General features: G+C 35.7%; 2 protein-coding genes across 2 annotated transcripts in view; both read right to left on the reverse strand.

Annotated features, from left to right (window-relative positions):
• Positions 1 to 10,681, reverse strand: part of limch1a (LIM and calponin homology domains 1a) — a 55,249-nt gene extending 44,568 nt beyond the window's left edge. The window contains exon 1 of the mRNA XM_079420549.1: positions 10,249 to 10,681. Coding sequence (XP_079276675.1) covers positions 10,249 to 10,356 — 108 coding nt within the window. The 5' untranslated portion in view covers positions 10,357 to 10,681. The remainder of the gene's footprint in view (positions 1 to 10,248) is intronic.
• A 4,858-nt stretch (positions 10,682 to 15,539) lies between these two features.
• The window catches only part of LOC306872658 (E3 ubiquitin-protein ligase RNF38-like), a 30,378-nt gene continuing 22,685 nt past the window's right edge, over positions 15,540 to 23,232 (reverse strand). The window contains 9 exon segments of the mRNA XM_079421327.1: positions 15,540 to 18,101; positions 18,875 to 18,974; positions 19,514 to 19,635; positions 19,739 to 19,826; positions 19,926 to 20,029; positions 20,122 to 20,280; positions 20,959 to 21,129; positions 21,312 to 21,491; positions 22,396 to 22,651. Coding sequence (XP_079277453.1) covers positions 18,039 to 18,101; positions 18,875 to 18,974; positions 19,514 to 19,635; positions 19,739 to 19,826; positions 19,926 to 20,029; positions 20,122 to 20,280; positions 20,959 to 21,129; positions 21,312 to 21,491; positions 22,396 to 22,651 — 1,243 coding nt within the window. The 3' untranslated portion in view covers positions 15,540 to 18,038.

Below are 23,232 nucleotides of genomic sequence, written 5' to 3' on the forward strand. Positions count from 1 at the left end.
AATTTGCTTTAATAAAACAATGTAATGAGAAATTTGGCCCACCCAGTCATTCTGCGGTAATGAAGAAACAACAATCTTGCGCTCTTCCTAGATGTGTGTAGCACATGTTGCTCAGCATATGCTTCTGAAGAATGCCAAACAAAGTTTATTTTTAACAAATTTTTCAATCCTTTTCATTCAGTTCTTAAGAGTTCGTGCTGCAGCTGCACATTTCAGCAGAGATTGTTTTGCTTTGCAAAGAGGCTGTTATTTAAGGATGTGGAGGAGTTAAAATGATATTGGTCACCTTCTGTGTGTACTGTTGCTCATTTCATGTGGGAAAGAACAACGGCGTCCATTTCATTCTAAAGGTCAGTAAGAGTGGGAAAATGGTCACAAGAAAGTGAAATATGCACAAAATACTCAGTCAGTCACCCATTCACTTCCCAGTGAATGTCTTACTGCTCACTACATAGTGCATGGAAATGAGCCACTGAATTAAACACAGAACAAGGCTCTGAAGCACTCGCATGTACTTTGGGAAGAATAATGCACAACCGTTTATACTTTTATTCAGCAAAGATGCATTAAAAGTGACATTAAAAATACATTTACCTTTCAAAAGATTTTATTAAAAATACATTTACAATATTACAAAAGATCAAAGTATGACAGTTCTATCAGTGCTTTTTCCATGTAAAGCGCTTTGAGTACCCAGAAAAGAGCTATATAAATGTAACAAATTATTATTATTATTAACCATTTTCAACTGAGATAATAAGAAATGTTTCTTGAGCATCAAATCCGTATATATTAAGACTGGAGTAATGGCTGTTGAAAATTCAGCTTTGTTATCATAGGAATAATCTACATTTAAAATCTTTTAAAAGAGAAAACGGTTATTTTAAATTGCAATAATATTTCACAATATTACTGTTTAGACAATATTTTCTATCAAATATACGCAGCATTGGTGAGCATATGATTTCTTTCACAAACTTTACAATTTTTAAACGGTAGTGTATATATGTATATATATATATATATATATATACACACCATACTATGCGGAGTAAAAAAAGTGAATTATATATGGAATTAAATCTTCTTTAAATACTCATCAATACAATAATGTTGGTATTGCAAATATAGTGCTTTATAGGGAATAGGACACAGCTACACTGATTTTGACACATGCAGACACATTTACTCTCTCAGAATCACAGTTCTATGAGAAATCCCTTGCAGCTGTCTTTAACTGTCAAGAATGACTAACTCTCCCTCCGCCTTATGTCTTTACACTCTCTTCATTACACAAGCACACACACACATACATTACAGGTAAGCTGTTTTTCAGGCAAATGTTCATCTGAAACTGCTCTTAATACCGTGAAAGCCATATGACAGTCCTGCATACACATACTGGCCTAATTCATTCATACGGGGCAGCAGCTACATGTATGAACAGAGAAAGATGGACCGTAATAGAGAAAGAGCTGATTGATGGCAACATTTTTAGGAAGAACCAAAAAAGGCTTCTGGTGGCATACAAGCAGTTCCGTTACCTTGACACCAAGCTCACAAACACACACACCCTCTTACACCTGCTGGTGACAGTCCAGTCAACATCCCCCAGGAACAGCTCCCCTGCAGTGCAGTTGTGTAAGAGGCTACATTTCACCAGTTGCTCAAGGCAGCCTCCCATTAGCTGACTCGAAGCATTTTAAATTTGGTAGACGATATCTCACTTTGCAGTTTTTGCTGAAATCTTGCTTATTGTTAGCCCGTCACACTCATATATTACAATGCTTTCAATGTAAAGCTCACTGAAACAAAAAGAGTAGTATACCATAACATAGCTAACATAACTATTGTACTAAACTAAATGATTGCACATTAACTATTGTACTAAACTGAATTCATATACTTGCTTTTGACATTTTTTTTTTTACACACACACACACTTTAGTTCATGGCTTATACCACTTTAACAATAACTATTTTTTTTAAATCCCAATGGGAAAAATGAATGGAAAAAATACTACACTGAAAAAGTGGGCGGGTACTAATGTACTCTATAGGGTGACACCGACCTTAGTGCCTTGTTCATACATGCTTCATTTACACTTAAAAACACCATGTTTGACACTCTGCCCCATGACATCAGCATTAAACACAGATAAAAATAGAAGTATATGGGTGCTATTCCTGCTTATAATCACCTAAGCAACAGCCTCAGCAGCAGAAAGCAGGGCTCCTCTCAGTGAGGCAGAAACAGACAGGGGATGATGTCTCTCAGGACGCACTGTCTTAAAATACATCTGAAAATAGGCCACCTGACTAGGGCTGTTGGAAATAGACAACTCCAGATCATCCGTCCAGACAAAGACACACACAGGATTAAAAAGCACTCTCTCTCTCACCACTATAGGAATTAATAGCTGTAAAAGAACAACAGATAATACATGTGCAAAAGCGATTTATCCATTTACCCATCTTCTATCCATTTGCTTAATGAATGTGTGATCCTTATCAGAATTTGTGAGCGAAAATTATTGTGTGCCATTGTGCAAAAGTACTGATCAAAACTTAAATATAATACTATCAGAGTAAAACCACCAATGTTTCATACTTAATGCAGATTACCTTTCATACTGCAATTGACTGTTTTTTATGCTTTCCAACAAACTGTATGTATGTTAGAATGCATAATTAAGGTGTGGTGCATGAATATTAATTGGGTCATGAATACGTAGAACAGTAAGCTTCTGTGACCATCCTCCTTTCAGTCAATTAACTTATAGTCATAATAAATATTCATAATTAGTTAATTCACCATCTTATTAATGCACACTTGAAGGAGTAGTTCATCCAAAAATTTAAATGAGTTAAATATTTACTCCCCCTCAGGCCATCCGAGATGTAGACGAGTTTGTTTCTTCATCAGAACAGAGAAATTTAGCATTACATCACATGCTCACAAATAGATCTGAAGTGAATGGGTGCCGTCAGAATGACGTCCAAACAGCTAATAAAAACACCACAATAATCCACAAGTAATCCATATGAGTGAAGTGAAGCAAAAAGCTACGTGTTTATAAGAAACAAATCCATCATTAAGACGTTTTATCTTTAAACAGTCGCTTCTGGCCAAAATACAACTCCATAATAATGCTTCCTCCAGTGAAAAAGTCCATCCCATGTTGTCCTCTGACATCAACTCTTTTGGACTGTTTTCACTTGTAAATGGTGCTTGATTTGTGCATATTTCTCAGCTGATTTAGGCATGATTTATTCACTAGAGAATGCAAAGTTATGGATAGAGAACTTGTATATAATTTGGAAGTCTTAATGATAGATTTGTTTCTACATCACAAGATGTTAACTGATGGACTGGAGTCGTGTGGATTACTTGTGGATTATTGTGATGTTTTGTTCTGACGGCACCCATTCACTGCAGAGGATCCATTGGAGAGCAAGTGATTTAATGCTACATTTCTCCAAATCTGTTCCAATGAAGAAACAAACTCATCTACATCTCGAATGGCCTAAATTTAAGTAAATTTTAAATTTTTCGGTGAACGATTCTTCAAAAACACCTGCCTTAATTAAAAGAAAATGACAGACATGTAGAATTAATATATCTAGAATATCAAGAATTAATGTCAAAATATAAGAAAAATATAAGCAAGCACTGATCACTGTCTAGAGAGAAGGACACATAAACAGGGAACTGGAAGTGTGCAAAATTAGACAAGGTTGTCGGTGTCAGGACATGCATTTACACAAGGATGCACAGCTGTAGGGGCCCTAAATTTAGATGGACAGAATGTGGGTGACTGGAGCATTTTAAAATAACATGTGTATGTAGGACAGGGGCAGAGGCACCAAGCACACACAGGAAAGCACAATGCTATGTTAATAAGAGAAAATTCATGGTTTCACATTCATTCCTGATTTTATGATGTTCTGCAGGAACAATTATTCACAAAAATAGGCCTATGTGTTGGAACCGTTTAGTCAGAAGAAATGTTTTTATCAAGCAACCACATGGTAACCATAGTTTCTACCAAAATACCACACTTACTGCAATTGTTTCTAGGTCCACAGAAAAACATTATATTCATTCTAAGTCCTTCCAGAATATTTTTGATGACAGTTGTGGTGAATACCAAGTTACCACGGTTTTATTGCAGGAGCAATAACTGTAACAACTATGGTATTTTTGGCAGAAATTATGGTTAGCAAAGTACAATTTTGTAACAGTAACAGGAAAAGCAGCTCAAAACATCATATTTCATTCTCGTACAAGCTGGATGCATTATCAGTTTCAACCCTTTTTATATCTACTATCATTGGTGTTCATGTTGTAATGTTTTTTAAAAGAACAACAGCGATTCCTGAATCAGTGTGTATATTACAATTTATTTATTGAAACAGAATAAAGAAATTATGTGGTAGCATATTGCATGGCTTTAGAAAAGACAATGTCTTATTTGGGTTGCTGGCCAAGAAAGTTTAATAGCTGCTGATTTAAAGCACCCATCGGGAATATTTTCAGTGTAAGATATTTTCTACTGCTCTACATTATTCTCAGAGAATATTCCCCTCAGATGTCAGAAGTGTGTGTGTGTGTGTGTGTGTGTGTAAGAGAGAGAGAGATCGCACGCACGCACTTGTTTTTCTGTGTCAGCCAGTCTCTCACTGTTTGTGAGTTCATTCACATGTTAATAATCACTGTGCTAATTAGTTGCTTAGACACTATGAGATAACACCATCTCAAGACTTGCTGATGTGCTTGAAAATGCATGCACATTAATATACACACTCACACACACACTGCCTTCACAAATATAGACTCATTCCTTCCTGGAAGACTGAACTGTTTTGATTTATTTCTCTGTTAATCTACCTTAATTCAGTTTTGTTGTTGAGTCTAAACGTACATGCAGATCTGCGAGGATTTTTTCTAAATGAAAAATTAGAGGTAAAAGCAATAATAGTGATCCACAAGGACCTACAAGTGCAATAATAATGCTTATTTTTGTGATATAAAGATACATTTGACAGTAAAACATGGTTTTGAATTTGAATGTGAATATAAATTTCATGATATTAACAAACTTAACATCTGTTTTACAGCTACACTCTTGAAATAAATTATTGTCTCTTTATTGGCAATGATAGTTCCAAGAAAAACCTTTAACATCCATGCAATCTTTCCATTACACAAAAGGTTCTTTATAGTGGAAAAAAGTTTTTTTATGAACTGTTCACTGAAAGAATATTGAAACCTTTAAGAACATCAGCAAAAATAAAAGGCAAACAAAGCCACAAACACAGTTTTGCCTTTATGTCTGTGCATAGCACCACGTTCTCCGGTTGTCCTTGTTTACAATGTTTAACATTGTTAAAGCAAAATTTGGGGTTTACATTGAGGTCTAAAACAGAGAATTCGGTCTCAGATTCAAATGGATTGAGCTGTGCATGACTCTGATTCACACGGAGCTGTTCAATTTGGTAAACAAAGACATATTACAATGGCTAGTGCCACACTGTACATAGTCCGTGCAGATATTAGATTTGTGCTGCATGGTTCTGTTGGGAAGCCCAGTTTTGTTTTATTTGGCATTTAGTGTTTCCCATACACGACTGAAAATTTCAGCGCATAAAGACCTCAGCCAATACGACCGCTGAACAAAATTAGCCACCCTGACAGAAAAAATGCATTTGCATTTGGCATTTCTGAGGTCAGGGGTCAAAAACTACCACACACACACAAAAACAGACAGCCATACACACTGTCTGTTGCCTGAATTTGGAATAGCATACTATTCATACTATTTCTACTGTATAAATCTCCTTCTCTCCACCTTATATAGTTATAGCACTGAATAGGAGTTATGCTAAACATGCCATAGACTCTTGGAGATTATTCCTTGACCAGGAAAACCTATTCCAAGATGAGTAAAAGCAGTGTTATATAACACTGCATTTAAATGATTGCAAAATACATCAGGATTGTGTGTGCTCTCAAGGGTGGGTGGTGAAGCTGGAGAGATATTGAGACTGGAAAGAATTGCATTTCTTTACATAAGCTACAAGTCTCATTTACACAACATGAACAATTGTGTTGTATAAGATGAGAGCGCTGGATTAATGTGTCTTCAGCAAAAGCTAATCAGAGACAAAACTAGAAACAATCCTTTGAGGTAACACTTTTTACAAGTTCACATGCACACAAAACTGTACCTGAGTTGTGACTAAAATGATTGCAAATGTGTCAAAAATTTAAAATGTGTGACAATTTAAAATATATCATCATTTTGTCAGATATTATGTGCACACTGAGCACAATAATAAACACAGCAAAAGCTGTGATGTCTGATTCACAAACAAATTACTCTTACGAATCAAATTTTTTTTTTTACAAAACTCGTTAACGGTTTAAATCAGACTCACTCAGTCAGTGAACTGTTTAAAACAATTACTGAATTTAAATGAGCAGACTATGGTGTATGAGTGGGTTTAATTTTTGTAGTCTACACTACCGTTTAAAAGTTTGGGGTCAGTAAGATTTTTTAGTGTATTTGAAAGAAGTCTCCTACGTTCACCAAGGCTGCATTTATTTTATGAAAAATACAGCAAAAACTGAAATATTGTGAAATAAGCTTACAAATTAAAATAACACACCCTGTTTTTAGACCCTGTCAGTTAAGCAGCCATTACTCCAGCCTTCAGTGCCACACGATCCTTCAGAAATCATTCTAATATGCTGATTTATTGCACAATAAACATTTCTTGTATCAGTGTTGAAAATAGTTGCTTAATATTTTTGTGCAGTCTGACATAGTGTACAATTTATTTGAAACATAAATCTCTGCCTGTCATTTTTGATTCCTTTAATGTGTGGTCCTTGCTGAATAAAAGCACTAATTTACTTGAAAAAAATACTGACCCAAAACTTTTGTTAAGTAATGTATACATTAAAATTTCTCTTCATCACAGCACAAAGCAGAAGCTATGCATTCAAAAAACTAAAGCACTTCAAAGCAACCACTTTTAATCAATAAATTCTAAGCTTTGTCCATAGAGACATCATTTATTTTGACAAAGACAAAGAGACATCATTTATTTTGCTAATAGTGCTGTATGGCACACAAAACTGATGCTGAACAGCTCTAGGTCTTCGACGGTAGACTGGAGTGGATCTTAGTCACAGAAACAGCTGGACTGAAGGTCATTTGGCTTAAAGTGTGTCTTAGTGGTCATCCTTAATACTTGAATGCAAACCATAGCCAATGGCATAAAGGAGAGCACATATTTAGTCTGTTATTTGAGTCCCTGTGTTCTTGACTGTATTAAATGAATGTGAATTGTGTAGACAGCCTGTGTCTGCCTCCCAAATCTCTGTCACTGTGTAAGCTGTATCATTTAATCCGTACGTATGTGACCGCACAGCTGTGACAGCTGGCTTTATGAGGTCATATGACAGAGCCATCTGTACTCAAATGTACCGGCTCTTACACTCTTACACACACACACTTGACCTCGTACCCTTGATTTGCCAGATAGATGCTCTAAATGCTCTCAAAGTGGAGCACAAGTTGATGTGCAATCAGTGGGACGTGTTCTACATGGTCTCCATGGTGACTCTGACAGTGGTGGTCAAATAGTAGGATGGAAAGAAACAGGCAGAGAAAGAGAGAAGTGCTCTGAAACCCGATAGTCAATGGGAGAGGAACTCTAGGGCTCTTGAAATATGATAGGCCAAGGCAGAGAAGGACTTTCTGTAATGCGATGTGGTTGCTGCTGTCTGTCTCTAACCACTGACAGGTGCACTGGGAGAGATTCCTCATACAGTTTCTGTACAGTGTCACGTGGCTCATCCAGCACACACCTATGAGACCTAGGAGAGGTACTATCAAAACAAAGACTGGACATATGATACTCTGTCTAAAAACAATCCTAACATACCGATATGAAGTGACAGACTGATATATCATTACAGGCCAATCAATTTTTTTTTTTATTATTATTATTATTTATAAATTGCGAGAAAAAAAAAACATGTAGACACCAAATCAAAGTAACATAATACAACCAAAAAAAAAAAAAAAAAAGAAAAAGGAATTGATGATAATAATAACAACACTTTCAACTTGAAAAATATAATATATATTACATATATAATGATAATTCTGTTCACATTTCTTATAATATAAATGAATAATTAATTATTTGCGATGGATGGTTGGATAAAACTTTCACAAAAACAATCAAATATAAATAATTAAAAAATAATAATTCAATTTACTTTTATATCTTTTTACTTTCTGGTTAACTGCATGACATTAGAGTCATTCAATTTAATTTTGTTGGAAAGGGTATAAAAGTTTAACAAAGCCTTTGCTTGCATTTTAAACTTACATCTTTATTTTAAATTTGATTTTCTTTATTGTTTTGTAAATTTCATGAAATATTTTTTTGTGAAATTTTGGGTAGTTTTGTTTTCTGCAATTGTGCGTTTCTTGTTTCATCATTGTATTATGTAACCTATATATCAATATTATATTGTCCATCACCTTGCTTTCTAAATATTGACATTGACCCCATCTAAGCTGACCACTACAGGGAAGCTCAATCTATTTGTGTCTTAAGAGAGCTTCATGTATCTTTGTACTGCAGTCTGCTGTTCATGCTTCAGTCATATGCTTTGGTCTGTAATGTTCTAGCTCTTTCAATGACTCACTAAGGAAAAAGCATTTTTAGCAGGAGACAGAATAAGCATGTCTCTCTCTGTGCCAATTTAGTTAAAACTATTTGCGAGCAGCAGGGTGCTAGGCTATTTCAGCCTGTCTATTTATACTGATCGTCCTAAAATGCATGAGCTCTTGCCTGTGTTACTGGCATACCAGAGAAACACATGGGCAGAAAGACAGACAGAATGGACAAATAGTAATGCAGAAAAAGTGTGAATGGATTACGGCATGGCAACCTGGTCTATACTTTAAGTGGGATTTATGAAATCACTAAAAACCATATAAATTCCTAACTAATTAGCAATATAATAAAAGTGTCTATATGTGGGTCGCTATGTGAAAGTTTGAAGAACGATACCATCATAAGGAAATACGGATGGTCCCATTTTTTTCTGCAAAAAGAAAAAAGAAAAAGCCATTACTGATGGCTAATGAGGGGATTTTTAAACTTAGGACCACAAGAAAGTGCTATACGGTATAAAAATTTATAAAAATTAAAACTAAAATAACCTAAATAAATAGAAATGGGACTGAAATGAGTAAATACTACATCAAACAGCACAGTTCTATAATATAACTTAATAGAAACTAAATATTTCCTTAACTATATTTTAGACATATTTATAAATAATGTTTTTTTCAATACAAGAAATTACATAAATGACTTGCGATGGGGGTCCCTCACACAAGAATGATCACACCTGGGGTCCATGGCATCTAAAATACTGAAAACCCCCTATCTAGTGCACAAGACTCAACCTCAAATCTAGATCAGTGACGAGAAGATTCTCCCTATCCAATCCACAACCCATAAAATAGGTCATAATATTAATACCAAGACCTAAAACCATTAACATCTCTGGGGATGGACTAGTCCTACATTCACATGTCACACTTTACAGTGAATCAGGTCACATAAAACGAAGGCCAAATAAATACTGTATAGGCCACAAATGCTCGGTGAAATCAAACTGTTTGACCAAGCTTGTGAGCTGCCGCGATGAGGGGCGTGGTTTGTAAAGGACAAGGGGCGTGTCTCTTGGCTTCCACAACAACTTGAATCTCTTAGCAAAAGGGGGCGTGTCCGCTCGCAGACTATCCTTCGGTTTCTGATGCACATCTTCAAAATGAATAATGTTTTGTGTGGTAAAGCGTCCACTCGATTGGCGACCCACAGTCTAATATCCAGCAGCTAATTTAAATAGGCTGATGGCTGTCATGTGAGAGAAAAAAATCGGTGAGCCATTAAAGCCGCGCTAGTCCGATTACAGCCCCCGAATCCCGCGCACATGATCCCCGAGCTGCTGAGCTCCATTGCCCGCTGTTGTAACCAAACACGCTACACGCGCTACGCACACACAACAGGTGACGGTGCAATATTTATAAGCTGTTCAGCTGTTATAAGCGTAATGCAACCTCTTTATATGAATGTCGAAACAAAGATTAAAATGATGCAAAAAAAATGTTTACTTCTATCTCTGTGAGCATGTATGTACGGTCAACTCACCTCGATCCATTTTTGAGCCTCTTGAAACGCTGGTTCTGGGGTAGCGTCAGCAGATTCAGCTTGATCCAGATGGGCATTTGAAGCCGAATCGTCTCCAGGACTGGCCATTTCCAAAACAAGGGCTTAGCAAGACAGCCTAGCTGAGATATCCAGCGCTCCGCGAACAGACAGACCTGCGTGTTTACTTCAGATCATTCACCGTAATATGCTGATCTTGAGCGTTCACAGCGCAACACACTGCGGTTCTCCAGCGCTCAGCAGCACTGCGGATGAACTGCACTTTCTACCACGCGCGATGCAATACGAGCCCGACCTCCGCTGCTAAAAATATAAGATAAAAAAAACAGCAGAGGTCTCCGTTCAGCCAATGCGTAAGGGGCAGCAAGGCGTGCGCATCAGCCTCCCTGTCTCTTCTCCTAAAGAACGGGAGACTGGCATGCGCGAGAACGCGGGGGAAAGGAATTTAACGAGAACAATAGAGCAGTTCCGTTACCGCTCCAGTTACGGCCAGACATCTCTCTTTTCTCTCTCTCTCTCTCGCTCTCTATATTATATAATATAATACAATATAATGTTATGTTATATTATAATAAACTTATTGTCTTTCATCCTCTCTCAATTTAGTACACTAAAGTTATTAATATATAGTAAAACTAGATTTGCGTTTCCTAAAGAAAATACCAGAATTTTAATTGTTGTGCAAATGTTAGGTAAATTCATAATTGGAAAAGTTGTCAGCTCATGGATAGAGGGAGACAGAGATTTCTAGAAATATGCACATGAAATGGATAAGCAGAAAAGACTGCTCCTGTGCTCAATACATGTCAGAAATTTTATAAGAGGCTATATTTGTCCCCTGGAATAGATTTTCAGAATATTTTTTACCTTAATGAGGACTCTAACCAACCATATAAAATCACACCTTATATAATTCATCTGTCAAATACTTAACCCTTGAATCAATTAATTGAAATCAATAGCTACTAAATTACTGTTACCTATAAAATCAAATCATCACATATTATAGTAGCCATAAATAATTTATGATGTATTGAAAGACAATAAACAAGCTGCTATAATGAATTTAATATATTAGCTTATATAGGTCTAGGCCTATAAATTAAATATGAGGTAACAAATTTTTAAACAATCAAAAGAATGTAGTGCTCTATATTTGGCACCCCCCACCCCACACACACACATACACACATTTTAAATATCTGTGGTCTTTTTGCCCTAAGCCCTTGTTCATTTCTGACCTTTGTACAGTGTGCCATTTTTGCAGGGACAGTCACATTAGTGAAGTTTCACAGACAAAACAAGGTGCATTGTCTATTGTAGCGATATATGAAGCACAGCTCCCACTAAAGTCACTTTCAAAATTGCATGGATTCCTATTAAAATGACTTAATTTCCCTGTGAAAATTCACCAAACAACAGTAAAAGTGACTTCACCTTAAGAAGTGGCTTTAAAAAGACCTCTAATATCTAATACTAGACCTCTAGTATGCAAAATAAATATAAGAAAAAATAACATTTTCAAACCCCAAAGATTTATTGCATTTCTAATTATGAAATTACAAGTCTGTGAATTGTTTAGACAGAATTGAAGACATTTAAATACTTTACGTTAAGGTTTTGTTCAGAATGATGAATATCATAAGCAGCACATGAGTAGCCAAATAAACACATATTTCTGAATTAGATTTTAGGCCAAGAATTTATAGGTCATAGATTTCTTCTTTTTTTTTTTTAAACTTACAGTATGACCATTTGACCAATTATTGGTGGTGCTGCAATCAACTCAAAATGGGGAAAAAATCTGAAGAAATAATAAGGGTTGAAAAGTTTTAAGCAGAAGAAAAGTGGGGATTGGTGGAAGAAGTGTCCACAAGCTGACGATGTCCTAAACATAAATCTGCTGGTCAGGCAAAGCGATGAGGAAAAGTCCATTTTAGAGCTAACACTGGTCTATTTGTTAGTTGAAATAAAATGTGACCCTGGACCACAAAACCCTCAAGTGTTACGTTTTTGATATTGAGATTTATACATAATCTGAAAGCTGAATAAATAAGCTTTCCATTGATGTATGGTTTGTTAGGATAGAACAATATTTGGCAGAGATACAAATCTTTGAAAATCTGAAATCTGAGGGTGCAAAAAAAAATCAAAATATTGAGAAAATCGCCTTTAAAGTTGTTCAAATTAAGTTCTTAGCAATTCATATTTCTAATCAAAAATTAAGTTTTGATATATTTACGGTAAGAAATGTACAAAATATCTTCATGAACATCCTTACTTAATATCCTAATGAATTTTGGCATAAAATTCACAGAGGTCCTGACTCTCTGTGGTCATTAAAAATCCTCGAAAAAGAGTAGGGGTGTAACCCGGCATCCTGGCCAAATTTCCCCATTGGCCTCTGACCATCATGGCCTCCTAATCATCCCCTTACACTGATTGGCTTCTTCACTTTGTCTCCTCTCCACCTGTAGCTGGTGTGTGGTGGGCGTTCTGGTGCAATATGGCTGCCGTCGCATCATCCAGGTGGATGCTGCACACTGGTGGTGGTTGAGGACGTTCCCCCGCTTCTATGTAAAGCGCTTTGAGTACACAGAAAAGCACTAGATAAATGTAACAAATTATTATTAATTATTATCATTATAAAATAAAAATGTTGCCCAAAAGTTTGTTGTTGTTTTTTCTTTTCTTTATAATAGCAAATGTAATGTCTTTTAAATGTAAATTAATGTTAATGTAAATTAAGGTAATAATTTACCTTAATAAAAGGTAAACAGAACATTCAAATAAAATAAAATACAATAAAATAAATGTTTCTTCTTTGGATAGCCTAGACCAGGGCTGTCCAAACTCGGTCCTGGAGGGCCGGTATCCTGCAGAGTTTAGCTCCAACTTGCCTCAACACACCTGCATGGATGCTTGTAGTATGCCTAAGAGCTAGATTAGCTGCTTCAGGTGTGTTTAATTAGGGTTGGAGCTAAACTCTGCAGGACACCGGCCCTCCAGGACCGAGTTTGGACAGCCCTGACCTAGACCAATGGTTTTCAGTTTTGTCCTGGGGACCCACAGCTCTGCATATTTTGTATGTCTCCCTTATTCAGCAGCATACCCGATTTAGATAATGCTTCTCTGTGAACTGAATGGAGTGTGTCAAAAACAGGCATACCAAATGTGCAATGCCATCTATCATTATTATATAGCAATATTATCCATTTATTGACTGCAAAAGACAAAGCAGCAGTTGTAGTAAGTAACTTTTATTTTCATGTACGTATAATGAATATTGTTTTGCCATCCTGGGTGCATGTTACTTATTTTAAAAAGTTAATTCAATATTTTTATACGAACAAACAGCAAATCTAGTCACAGATGATATTTTAAATATAAGCAATCGTTTCTCTATCAAGGAGGCGTTTAATACCACGAGAAAGCTATACTCTATAATTTCCATTCATCTAAATGTCATTTGCTTCGTTGATGGTAGGCTATTTGGGAAGGTTTTTTTGGCCAGTTGCAAACCTGCTATTGTCTCAGACAATGCCACAAACGGTGTAAACATTACCTAAATCCAGTGCAATTTCTTCCCTAGAGTCAGAGGTAGTTGTTGTATCAACCTTGTTTCAATGACTTTCTTTGCGGATTGTGTTATGAATGTTGTGTGCCGTTATTCCCAGAAGCAGAGGCCAATCAGTTGTTAGCCAGCATTTTTACTTTACATGGACTACACTTTCTAACTTCTGAAGACAGCCACATCCTGAAATAAAAAAAAAATCAACAGTTAGCGCAAACATTGTGCTGTATACCGAGTGACAGGAAACTAATGCTCCTTTCTTCCTTGTTTAGAGTCATACTATGACTCCAGACAAAGGGCTTTCATGGGTGTGATATTAAAGATGAAGATGAGAGAGGAAAGAACGAGGACAACTACATCCAGCATCCAGAAACAAGCTCTGGACACATTACAATATATATATGCTATATATACTTATATGCTTGTTTTGATGCATCAGAACTTGTGCGACTGTTTTTAATTTGTTTGTATCTGCTGCCTGTAATTGTTCTATAGATCCGTATCTAACTGGACTTAAAACAGGACTCAAACTAGTCTGAATAACTTTGAAAAATTGCTTTAGGTTTCAGTAGCAATTTTGCAGACACGGCCACAGTGTAAATTAAATGCTGGATCAGAGACGTCTTTAATTAAAAAAACCAACAAAAAAAAAAAAACAACGTTTTTCCATTACTTGCTTTAGCATAAACAAATTTATACAGCATTAAAACGTCTACATAAAGCAGCTCTTTAGCTCTTTTTGTCCAGTCAAACTTGGTACCAGTGGCAACCAGTGATAAATTATTAATCTGCTGATGAGTGACATTTTAAAATGTTACGGATGCATTTCTGCATGTATAAAGTACATCCCTATGACAAGTTAAAGGGATAATTCACCCCAAAATGTAATTTCTGTCATAATTTGCATACAATTTATGACTTTACTACTACGGGTGAATGTAGCAGAGATGTTAACCAGAATGTCTGAGCTGCTCTTTCATACAGTGAAAGTGGACCATAATCAAAGATTTTAAGTTGATATTCTTTGAAAACCTTGCCTCTTAAATCCTGCATTAACTTTCAGTTTGGACATTCAGCTATAAATGTTTGTGTCCTGTAGTATAATGTCATACAGATTTTGAAAAACATGAGGGTGAGAGTACATTATAAAAACTTTTTTTTTTCATCATTGTAAATAAAGATAATTGGAGCATTATTTTTATAATAAAAAAAATACTATACTGTTTTTTTAATTAAAAAAAGAAAAAAAAAAGTAAAAATCGTTTCAATGCCGTTTTTCCCTAGTGTAAATAGCATTTTTTCATTTTTGAAGATTAATTAATTTATTAATAATTTAATAAATTAATAATTAATAATTAATAATAATTAATAAGATTAATAATTTATCACTGGTTGCCACTGGTACCAAGTTTGAAATACTCCTTTAACCAATCAGTAAAACCTGAAACATGAGAATGAAAACAACAGAGATAAAGAGATGGGATAAGAATGAATGGAAAAAGAAAAGGTCAAGGAAGAGAATATTATACATCTATTACTGAGCCACCATTTGAAATCCAAAAGACTGGGAATAGGGGTCAGAGACAAACTACTAGTTTGTCTCTGAAAAAACTCACTACTTAGTAAAGCCTTACTACTAATATCTCTCATATAAAAAAAAAAAAAAAAAAAAAAAAAAAAAAAAAAAAGTACAAATGTTTGTTAAAAGATTTTATATCAAGCCTTCAAATGATTTTGGTTACAGATCTTATACATATGAAACTACAACATGTTAAATGATACAATTGTATTTTTAATGGTAAGATTTAAAACAACCAATAAACGAATGCAAGAGAATTCATAAGCTCTCTTATTGGTGTTGCAAAAGAATAAGGAGAAAAAACATAAATAGTAAAACTGAGGTAACTGCTATTGTACCAAGCAGGGAAAAATAAAACTTCTATAACACAGAATGACAATGTAAGCAAGTAAGGTAATGCACATTTGTTGTTTGCAAAGAACAAAGAATTCATAATTTTCTGGTAATGAATTTGACTTATGACACTAAAGCAGACAACACTGGAGAATGGTTTAAAGGCATCTCTCATTAAGACACTGCAGGCTCTGAGACCACATCACAATTCATATGACACTTTCTACACCAGTCATAGAGCCTACATAATGCGACACAGAGGCAGTTATATCCATTCATAACGATAACAATGCATGACAGAAAACAATCATACACACAAACACCCCTCTAGGTCATAACGCTTCTCAGGCATTCATTATAAAGTAACGCACATGGCTATGAATGGCTATAACAGCCTTATGGAGGCTGTATGAGTGGGTGCACTGGAAGGCTGTTTAAAGAAAAAAAACAGAACAGAGAGGGCAGTGCGAGAGCAAATGAAAGGACAAGAGATGTAAACCATTTACTAAGACCAAGAGCCTTGCAGGGATAAAGGGAAGGTAGGCCTACTTAAAACGCCGCATTTTGCAAGGGGTAAGGGTGTGTTGCCCTCTATTTTGTCCTGCAGAATCTGTGCGTTTCCCTTTTCAAAGAAACGGAAATGCTACGGTAGAATCGGTACTCTTTGAACAGGCATTGTGCATACACATACCCATGAGTCCTTGATTACTAAATTTTAAGGCATATGAAATCAAATAATGACCTAAATTAAAAATGACAGCTAATTTTTGGCAAACTCAGGGGTATTGTGTGTTAACAAGGTTAACTGGCATATGACTAATTCCCAAAAATGAAACTTTAGCTTGAATTTAATAGATGAAGAATCAATATTTTAAGAAATGCAAGTCTTAAATGGATAGTTTGTTGTTGCAAACCTGTCAGTGTTTCTTTCTTCTGTTAAGAACAATAGAAGATATTTTGAAGAATGTTGGTAACCTAACAGTCGCTGGTAGCCACTGACTTCTATAGTTTGGGGGAAAATACCATGGAAGTAAACTGCTGGGTTACCAACATTCTTCAAAATATCTATTGTGTTCAACAGAAAAAGAAAAATTCATAAGGGTGAGAATTTTCCACATTTTACACAAATGTTCATTTTTGGGAAAACTATGACACGAATGAGAAAAGTGGTGATTTGATTACATAATCAATCTGCAGGACTGGCTATGGATTACAAATACATATTTAATGTTTTTTTTAAAGGTTATTTGTGTTTTGTAGATGTCAAATGTGACAGGCGGCAAACAAAACCGAAGAAAAAAAAAAAGTTTGCAGCAGGGTGCATCTAAGAAGAACTTGGCGAATATTCCACTGCCCCTCCAAACCAATCACGTGTCATGTCAGTGCGTATCCTCAGCCAATCCCAGACAAGAATAAAAGTGAGAGCGACAAGCCAGTGTTCTGTACCATACATATGGGATAAATAAACAACTGATTCTCTAATACACACACTCTTTCACACAAAAGCACACACACACCTCACAGTTTTCCAATTCTATAAAGACTGCTAAATCATAATTGAGCAAGACCCACCCAAAAGCCTCGTTTTATGTAGAGATATAATTTGAATCTTTTGTTCCATTTTTGGAAAAAGACAGTTCCATAATTCTTTTTTTTGGAAAAAACAACAAAACAAAACTTGTATGAATTTTGTAATTTGTCCCTCTATATTGATACATACATACATACATATTTATATATAGCTATATTTGTTGGTAAAATATAAAAGCCCATGCTCACAACATTAACCTTCGTAAAGACCACCACACCACAGTGTGCTCACATAGCCGGGAATGTTAGTGCACATACACGCTCACTCACTCACACAAGACTGCAACATACCAACACCCGCCCCCAAAGGGGAGAACTAAACTATATATATATTCATATTTAAAAAAACAAAAACAAAACAATATCAGAACCAGAACATAACCAGAATGATAATATGAACCATAATCTTTGGACTTCCACTCAAATTAGTAATCAAACAACCAAAGGGATGTGTGTGTGTTTGTGTGTGTCTCAGTTAGTTGGATATTCATAGATGAATATCAAACAATGATTTTGATGCATAAAGTTATGAATCTTTTGCAGCAGTCATCTGTTTGCGAGGAGTAATTATGCATGTGGAAGTTAATTGAATGTAACAGAGTAGAAGAATGACTGAAGTGTTTAGTGGGGTGTGTGTGTGTGTATGTGTGCGTGTGTGTGCGCGCGTGTATGTATGTGTGTGTTCAGTGAGCAATGTCACTCGGAATCCCGCTGGACTTCAGAGGCATCTGCTCGGCAAATAGGACAGGTTCTGTTAGCCTAGAAGACAGAGTAGGATAAATTGTCAATTAGGTCTAAGAAAAGTGTGACCCTGGAGCACAAAAGCAGTCTTAAGTCACTGGGGTATATTTGTAGCAATAGCCAACAATACATTGTATTGGTCAAAATTAGTTATTTTTCTTTCATGCCAAAAATCATTAGGATATTAAGTAAAGATCATGTTCCATGAAGATACTTTGTAAATTTCTTATCATAAATATACCAAAACTTAATTTGTGATTAGTAATATGCATTGTTAAGAACTTAATTTGGACAGCTTTAAAGACGATTTTTTTTTTTTTTTTTTTGCACCCTCAGATTCAAGATTTTCAAATAGTTGCATCTTGGGCAAATATTGTCCGATCCTAACAAACCATATATCAATGGAAAGATTATTTATTCAGCTTTCAGATTATGTATAAATCTCAATTTCGAAAAATTGACCCTTATGACTGGTTTTGTGGTCCAGGGTCACATATCTCTGTTGCTTTCAATTAAATTCTTGAAAAAAAAAAAAAAAAAAATTCATTGTGGTAAAAAAAAAACACTTGAGAAAAAGAAGTGCTGTCAGTTACGGAAGAAATAAGAGAAATAGCCTATATCGGGGAGGCTGTGAATATTGTGTTAGAAAAGGAGACCTTTGAGTTAAAATGTTGAGAACCACTGAAAATGCTTTACATAATTTATCAAAGGTATAATAACAATAACACAATACTACTACCACTACTGAATAAAATAAATAAATTATTAAATTAATTTGCAAAAATGCTTACCTTGAGCCATTTGTCGACACACTTGGCATGGAATTCATGATTACAGGGCAGTACTCTCAACAGCTGACGAGACTCAAAATCACACATGCACACTACACACCTACAGGGAAAGAAGGGAAAAATATTACTATAATAGTTTTCAACATCAAGAGTTTGTTCAAATGTATTTAAATAAAAAAAAAAGCCAGAACAGGAATTTTTCCTTCAAATTTCTTTAAAGGAATAGTTCATCCAAAAATAAAGATTCTGTCACCAATTACTCACCCTCACGTCGTTCCAAACCTGTATGAGTTTCTTCCTTATGTTGAAGAAAAAAAATAAAAGATTTTTGAAGAACTAAAATGTTTTTGGTCCCCATTGACTTCCATTGTAGAGAAAGAAATAATATGGAAGGCAATGGGAATCATCAACTGTTTGATTACCAGCATTCTTCAAAATATCTTGTTTGACAAAGAAACTCATACAGGTTTGGAATGACATGAGGGAGCAAAAATGACAATTTTCATTTTTGGGTGAACCATCCCTTTAAGAGTTCATATAGTCATGGATACATGTAGTCTCAATTATTTTAAGGTCACAAAAAATTTTCAATTATTATTAGTTCAATAATAATTAGTTTGTTTTTAAGTTTGTACTCACAAAGTCTGCTCTGACTGATGGTTGCTGGGGTTGAATCTGTAGGAAGGCAGCTGTTCGATATCGGCTTTCGTCAAACCTCTAGGCTTTGCTTCTCCAAGACGTTCAGCGAGGTTTAACAGAGCCTAATCAAACACAAAAGCACATGTAAAACAGAATACTAAAGTATGCCTAAAAAGTGATCGGTCTTTGATAGAAATATTTATAAGTGTTTTCTAGGACTCTCACCTCATAATTCTCAACCTCTCCATCATCTACATCCAGCTCTAAGCTAATGGTGGGACCCACTGCTGTTGGCTGGACTGGAAGAACAGATCTGGCCCACCAAATATAAACAAAACAGTGACATTATTATTCTACAGCTCGTTGGCTCTCCAACACAACACTCTGGTGTATGTTTGCATGTGTAACTCACAGGAAGTAGGGCAGCAGACTTGGGTGGTAAGGAGGTGGAGGTACAGCCTGCTGAGAGCGGTAACGTCTGCCTGTGATTCGCCGAGGCATGAAGTGTGGATACGGCTGGAGAGAACACACAGGAAAAACACATAAAACCTTCATCAGCTTTTTTAGATTGCAGTGTGCAGAGGTGATGAAGCATGAAGATCACTCACCACTCCAAAGAGCTCCTGGGGCAGGGGTTCATGGGAGAAGAACTGCAGTGGAGTGGAAGGGGGAAGAGGACTAGGATGCCCCGAATGAGGATAGTTAAACCCTCCACCTACCGACAGTTCCCCCAACAACTCAACCTCATTCTCTATCCTCTGCAGTGGCTAGACAAAAAAGACAAACATGCATATTTAATGTTAATATTTTAAATTCTAAAAAAAATGTTTAGTCTAGCGTAGCACAACTATAGTAAAAACATGAATGCAAGTATAATATAAATATTTACATTACTATTATATTATTATTACAAAATATTATTATGCAATTATGCATTGTAAATATTCCAATATTAATTTACTTTAAATATTCCATATATGCACACACCTATACCAACACACTCTACAGTTCAAAAGTTTGGGTTTAGTAAGATTTTTATTAAAAAATTAGAAATTTTATTCAGCAAGGATGCATTAACTTTAAAAATAAAGATTTTACATTTCACAAAAAATTCTCTTTTAAACTTTCTATTAAAAAAATCCTGGGGTGTGTGTGTGGGGGTCATAGTTTCCACAATAATATTAAGCAGAACAATGGATATCAGCATTAATAATAATAATAATAATTTAATAATAACAAAATTAGCATTTTAAATATAAAACAGTTGTAAGTCTCAGTTGTAATATCCGACAATATTAATGTTTTACTATATTTTTTAAAAAATAAATGCAACCTTGTTGTGAGTATAAGACTACTTAAACATAAAAACGCAAATGGTATGGTTATATGTTAATGGCATAACTAGTAAAATATTAAACAGTGTGGGCATATGATTGTATACTCACAGATCGAGACTGTTGCGTCTGGAAGGGCAAGAACTGTCCAGGCGTAGGGAGGTGGGGCGGATGATGTGATAGATGTGGCGGATGAAGCAGGAAGGGTGGATCACTGGAGAGAAGAGAAGGAAATGCGGCGTACGGCACTGGCAAATGCTGCACTGAACATGCCGGTAACATCTGCAGGTCAAACAAACAGAGACATTCGACTATCAGTTTAAGGTCACTACAAAACACTTCAAAAAGGTCAAAAAAGGAAGGTAGCAACTTGCCACCACTGGGGGGCAGCAGATACAACCAAATCAAATGAGCTCACCAAAATCATTTGATGCTATGCTTTTCACACCCTGATATACACTTACAGGAGGTGGTACGCTACAGATTGGATAGTGGTGCTGTCCGCTGAAGACCACAGAACAGGCGGGCACCTGCTGTTGAGAAGAGCATGCTGGGAGATGCTGTCCTGTACAGAGGGGAGCAGGTAGACCATGGGGCGGCACTGGAGAAACTGTATATGACACCGGCACTGTACCCTGAGGGAGCTAAAATGCGCACACAGAAACAAATTATGAATAAAGAGTTTGATTTATTAATGATCTAACCAAAAAAAATGGCCACTTCAACTAAATGGAAGCTTATTTCCATTTTTTTTTTTTATTCTGAAAAATTGGGTACCACTTTATATTAGGTGGCCTTAACTACTATGTACTTACATTTAAATTAATCATTTGATACAATGCACTTATTGTGTACATACATGTTTTTACATTGTACTTATATTTTTTTAAAATACCTATATGTAATTACATCTGTAATTACACCGTTGACCCATCCCTTACACCTTAGCCCACCCTTAAACCTACCCATACCACCAAACCTGTCCCAACCTTACCCATATCCCACCTCAATAGATGCAAAAGTGTTTTGCAATACAATATGTCCACAATAATTACCATTGTACTTATTTTTTTTATGTAAGTACATGGTAGTTAAGGCCACCTAATATAAAGTGTGAACAAAAATTGTTTAAATCTCGCAATTCTGAATTTTCTTGTAATTCTGACTTTTTTTCAGAATTGTGAGATGTAAACTTGCAATTCTGAGAAAAAAGTCTGAATTGTAAGATAACAATTACAAGGGGAAAAAAACCTCACAATTGTGAGGGTGGAAAAAAAATGCAATAACCTTTTTTCCATGGTGGAAATAAGCATCTGTAAATGCTACATAATATCCAGCATAATAAGATTTAGAATAAAGACCTTTCCGCTTTGGTTGATGAAGGGGTCCTTGAGCCCTGTTAATGGGGCTGTGGGGGTACATGACGCACACAAAAGTTATGATACAAGACATCTTAAGAGTCTGCTTAACCTTCTTCGTTGGAAACCTCATTAGGGTACCTTTGGTCCCAGTTATCATCCCACAGAGACTCTACCCCAACCCTCTAACCTGCTCATGGAGGTCCATCACCATGGCTCCCTGCTGCGGAGGGTGCAATAACCGTGGCGAGAGCGTGGGGGGGTGAAAGGCCCGGGGCTCATCAAGGCCGGGTGGAGGGTGGGATGGTGGCTGGCCGTAGGGATGAAGCGAATGTGGGTGAGGAGGGTGGCGATAGTTTTCATCCTGTCCCCCACCCGGAGACCCATGAGGGGGATGGTGCCTTGACAGACGCTCTCGCCGGCCACGCTGACGCCGCACTGGAGGACTGCACATGTAAAATCACATTCATTTAATATACACTAATAATCATAAGTTTATACTATACACATGCATACTGGCAGACAAAATTATGGAAATAATAATTTAAAAAATATGTTTTTGAAAGTATCTTATGCTTACCAATTTATTTGAGCCAAAAAAAAAAAAAATAGTAAAAAAAACAGTAATGTTGTGAAATTATTACAATTTAAAAACGAGTTTTCTATGTGCTATGCAATGACAGTAATAAGTTACCTTTTAAAACATATTCAAAGCTGAATATAGAGTACTGTATAGCAGCCATTAACTCCAGTGTTTTTAATCAATATAAATACTTAAGAAAAAAACCCCATCATTAACATTCACTAAAATTTAATGTTTACAACATACCATAATATAATATATAAACTATAATATGTAAAATAATATATAAACTATAATATAATATAATATATACACACTGGAAGCACTGAATGTTTATTTAAATTTTGTAGATTCAATTAAAATTTTGTTTTAAAACTAATTAATTAACATTGACTAAATCTAATGTGTATTATATTACTTATGAGATAATGACCCTGGACCACA

Source organism: Barbus barbus, assembly GCF_936440315.1.
Source record: "Barbus barbus genome assembly, chromosome: 7".
In the NCBI taxonomy this organism is placed as follows: Eukaryota; Metazoa; Chordata; class Actinopteri; order Cypriniformes; family Cyprinidae; genus Barbus; species Barbus barbus.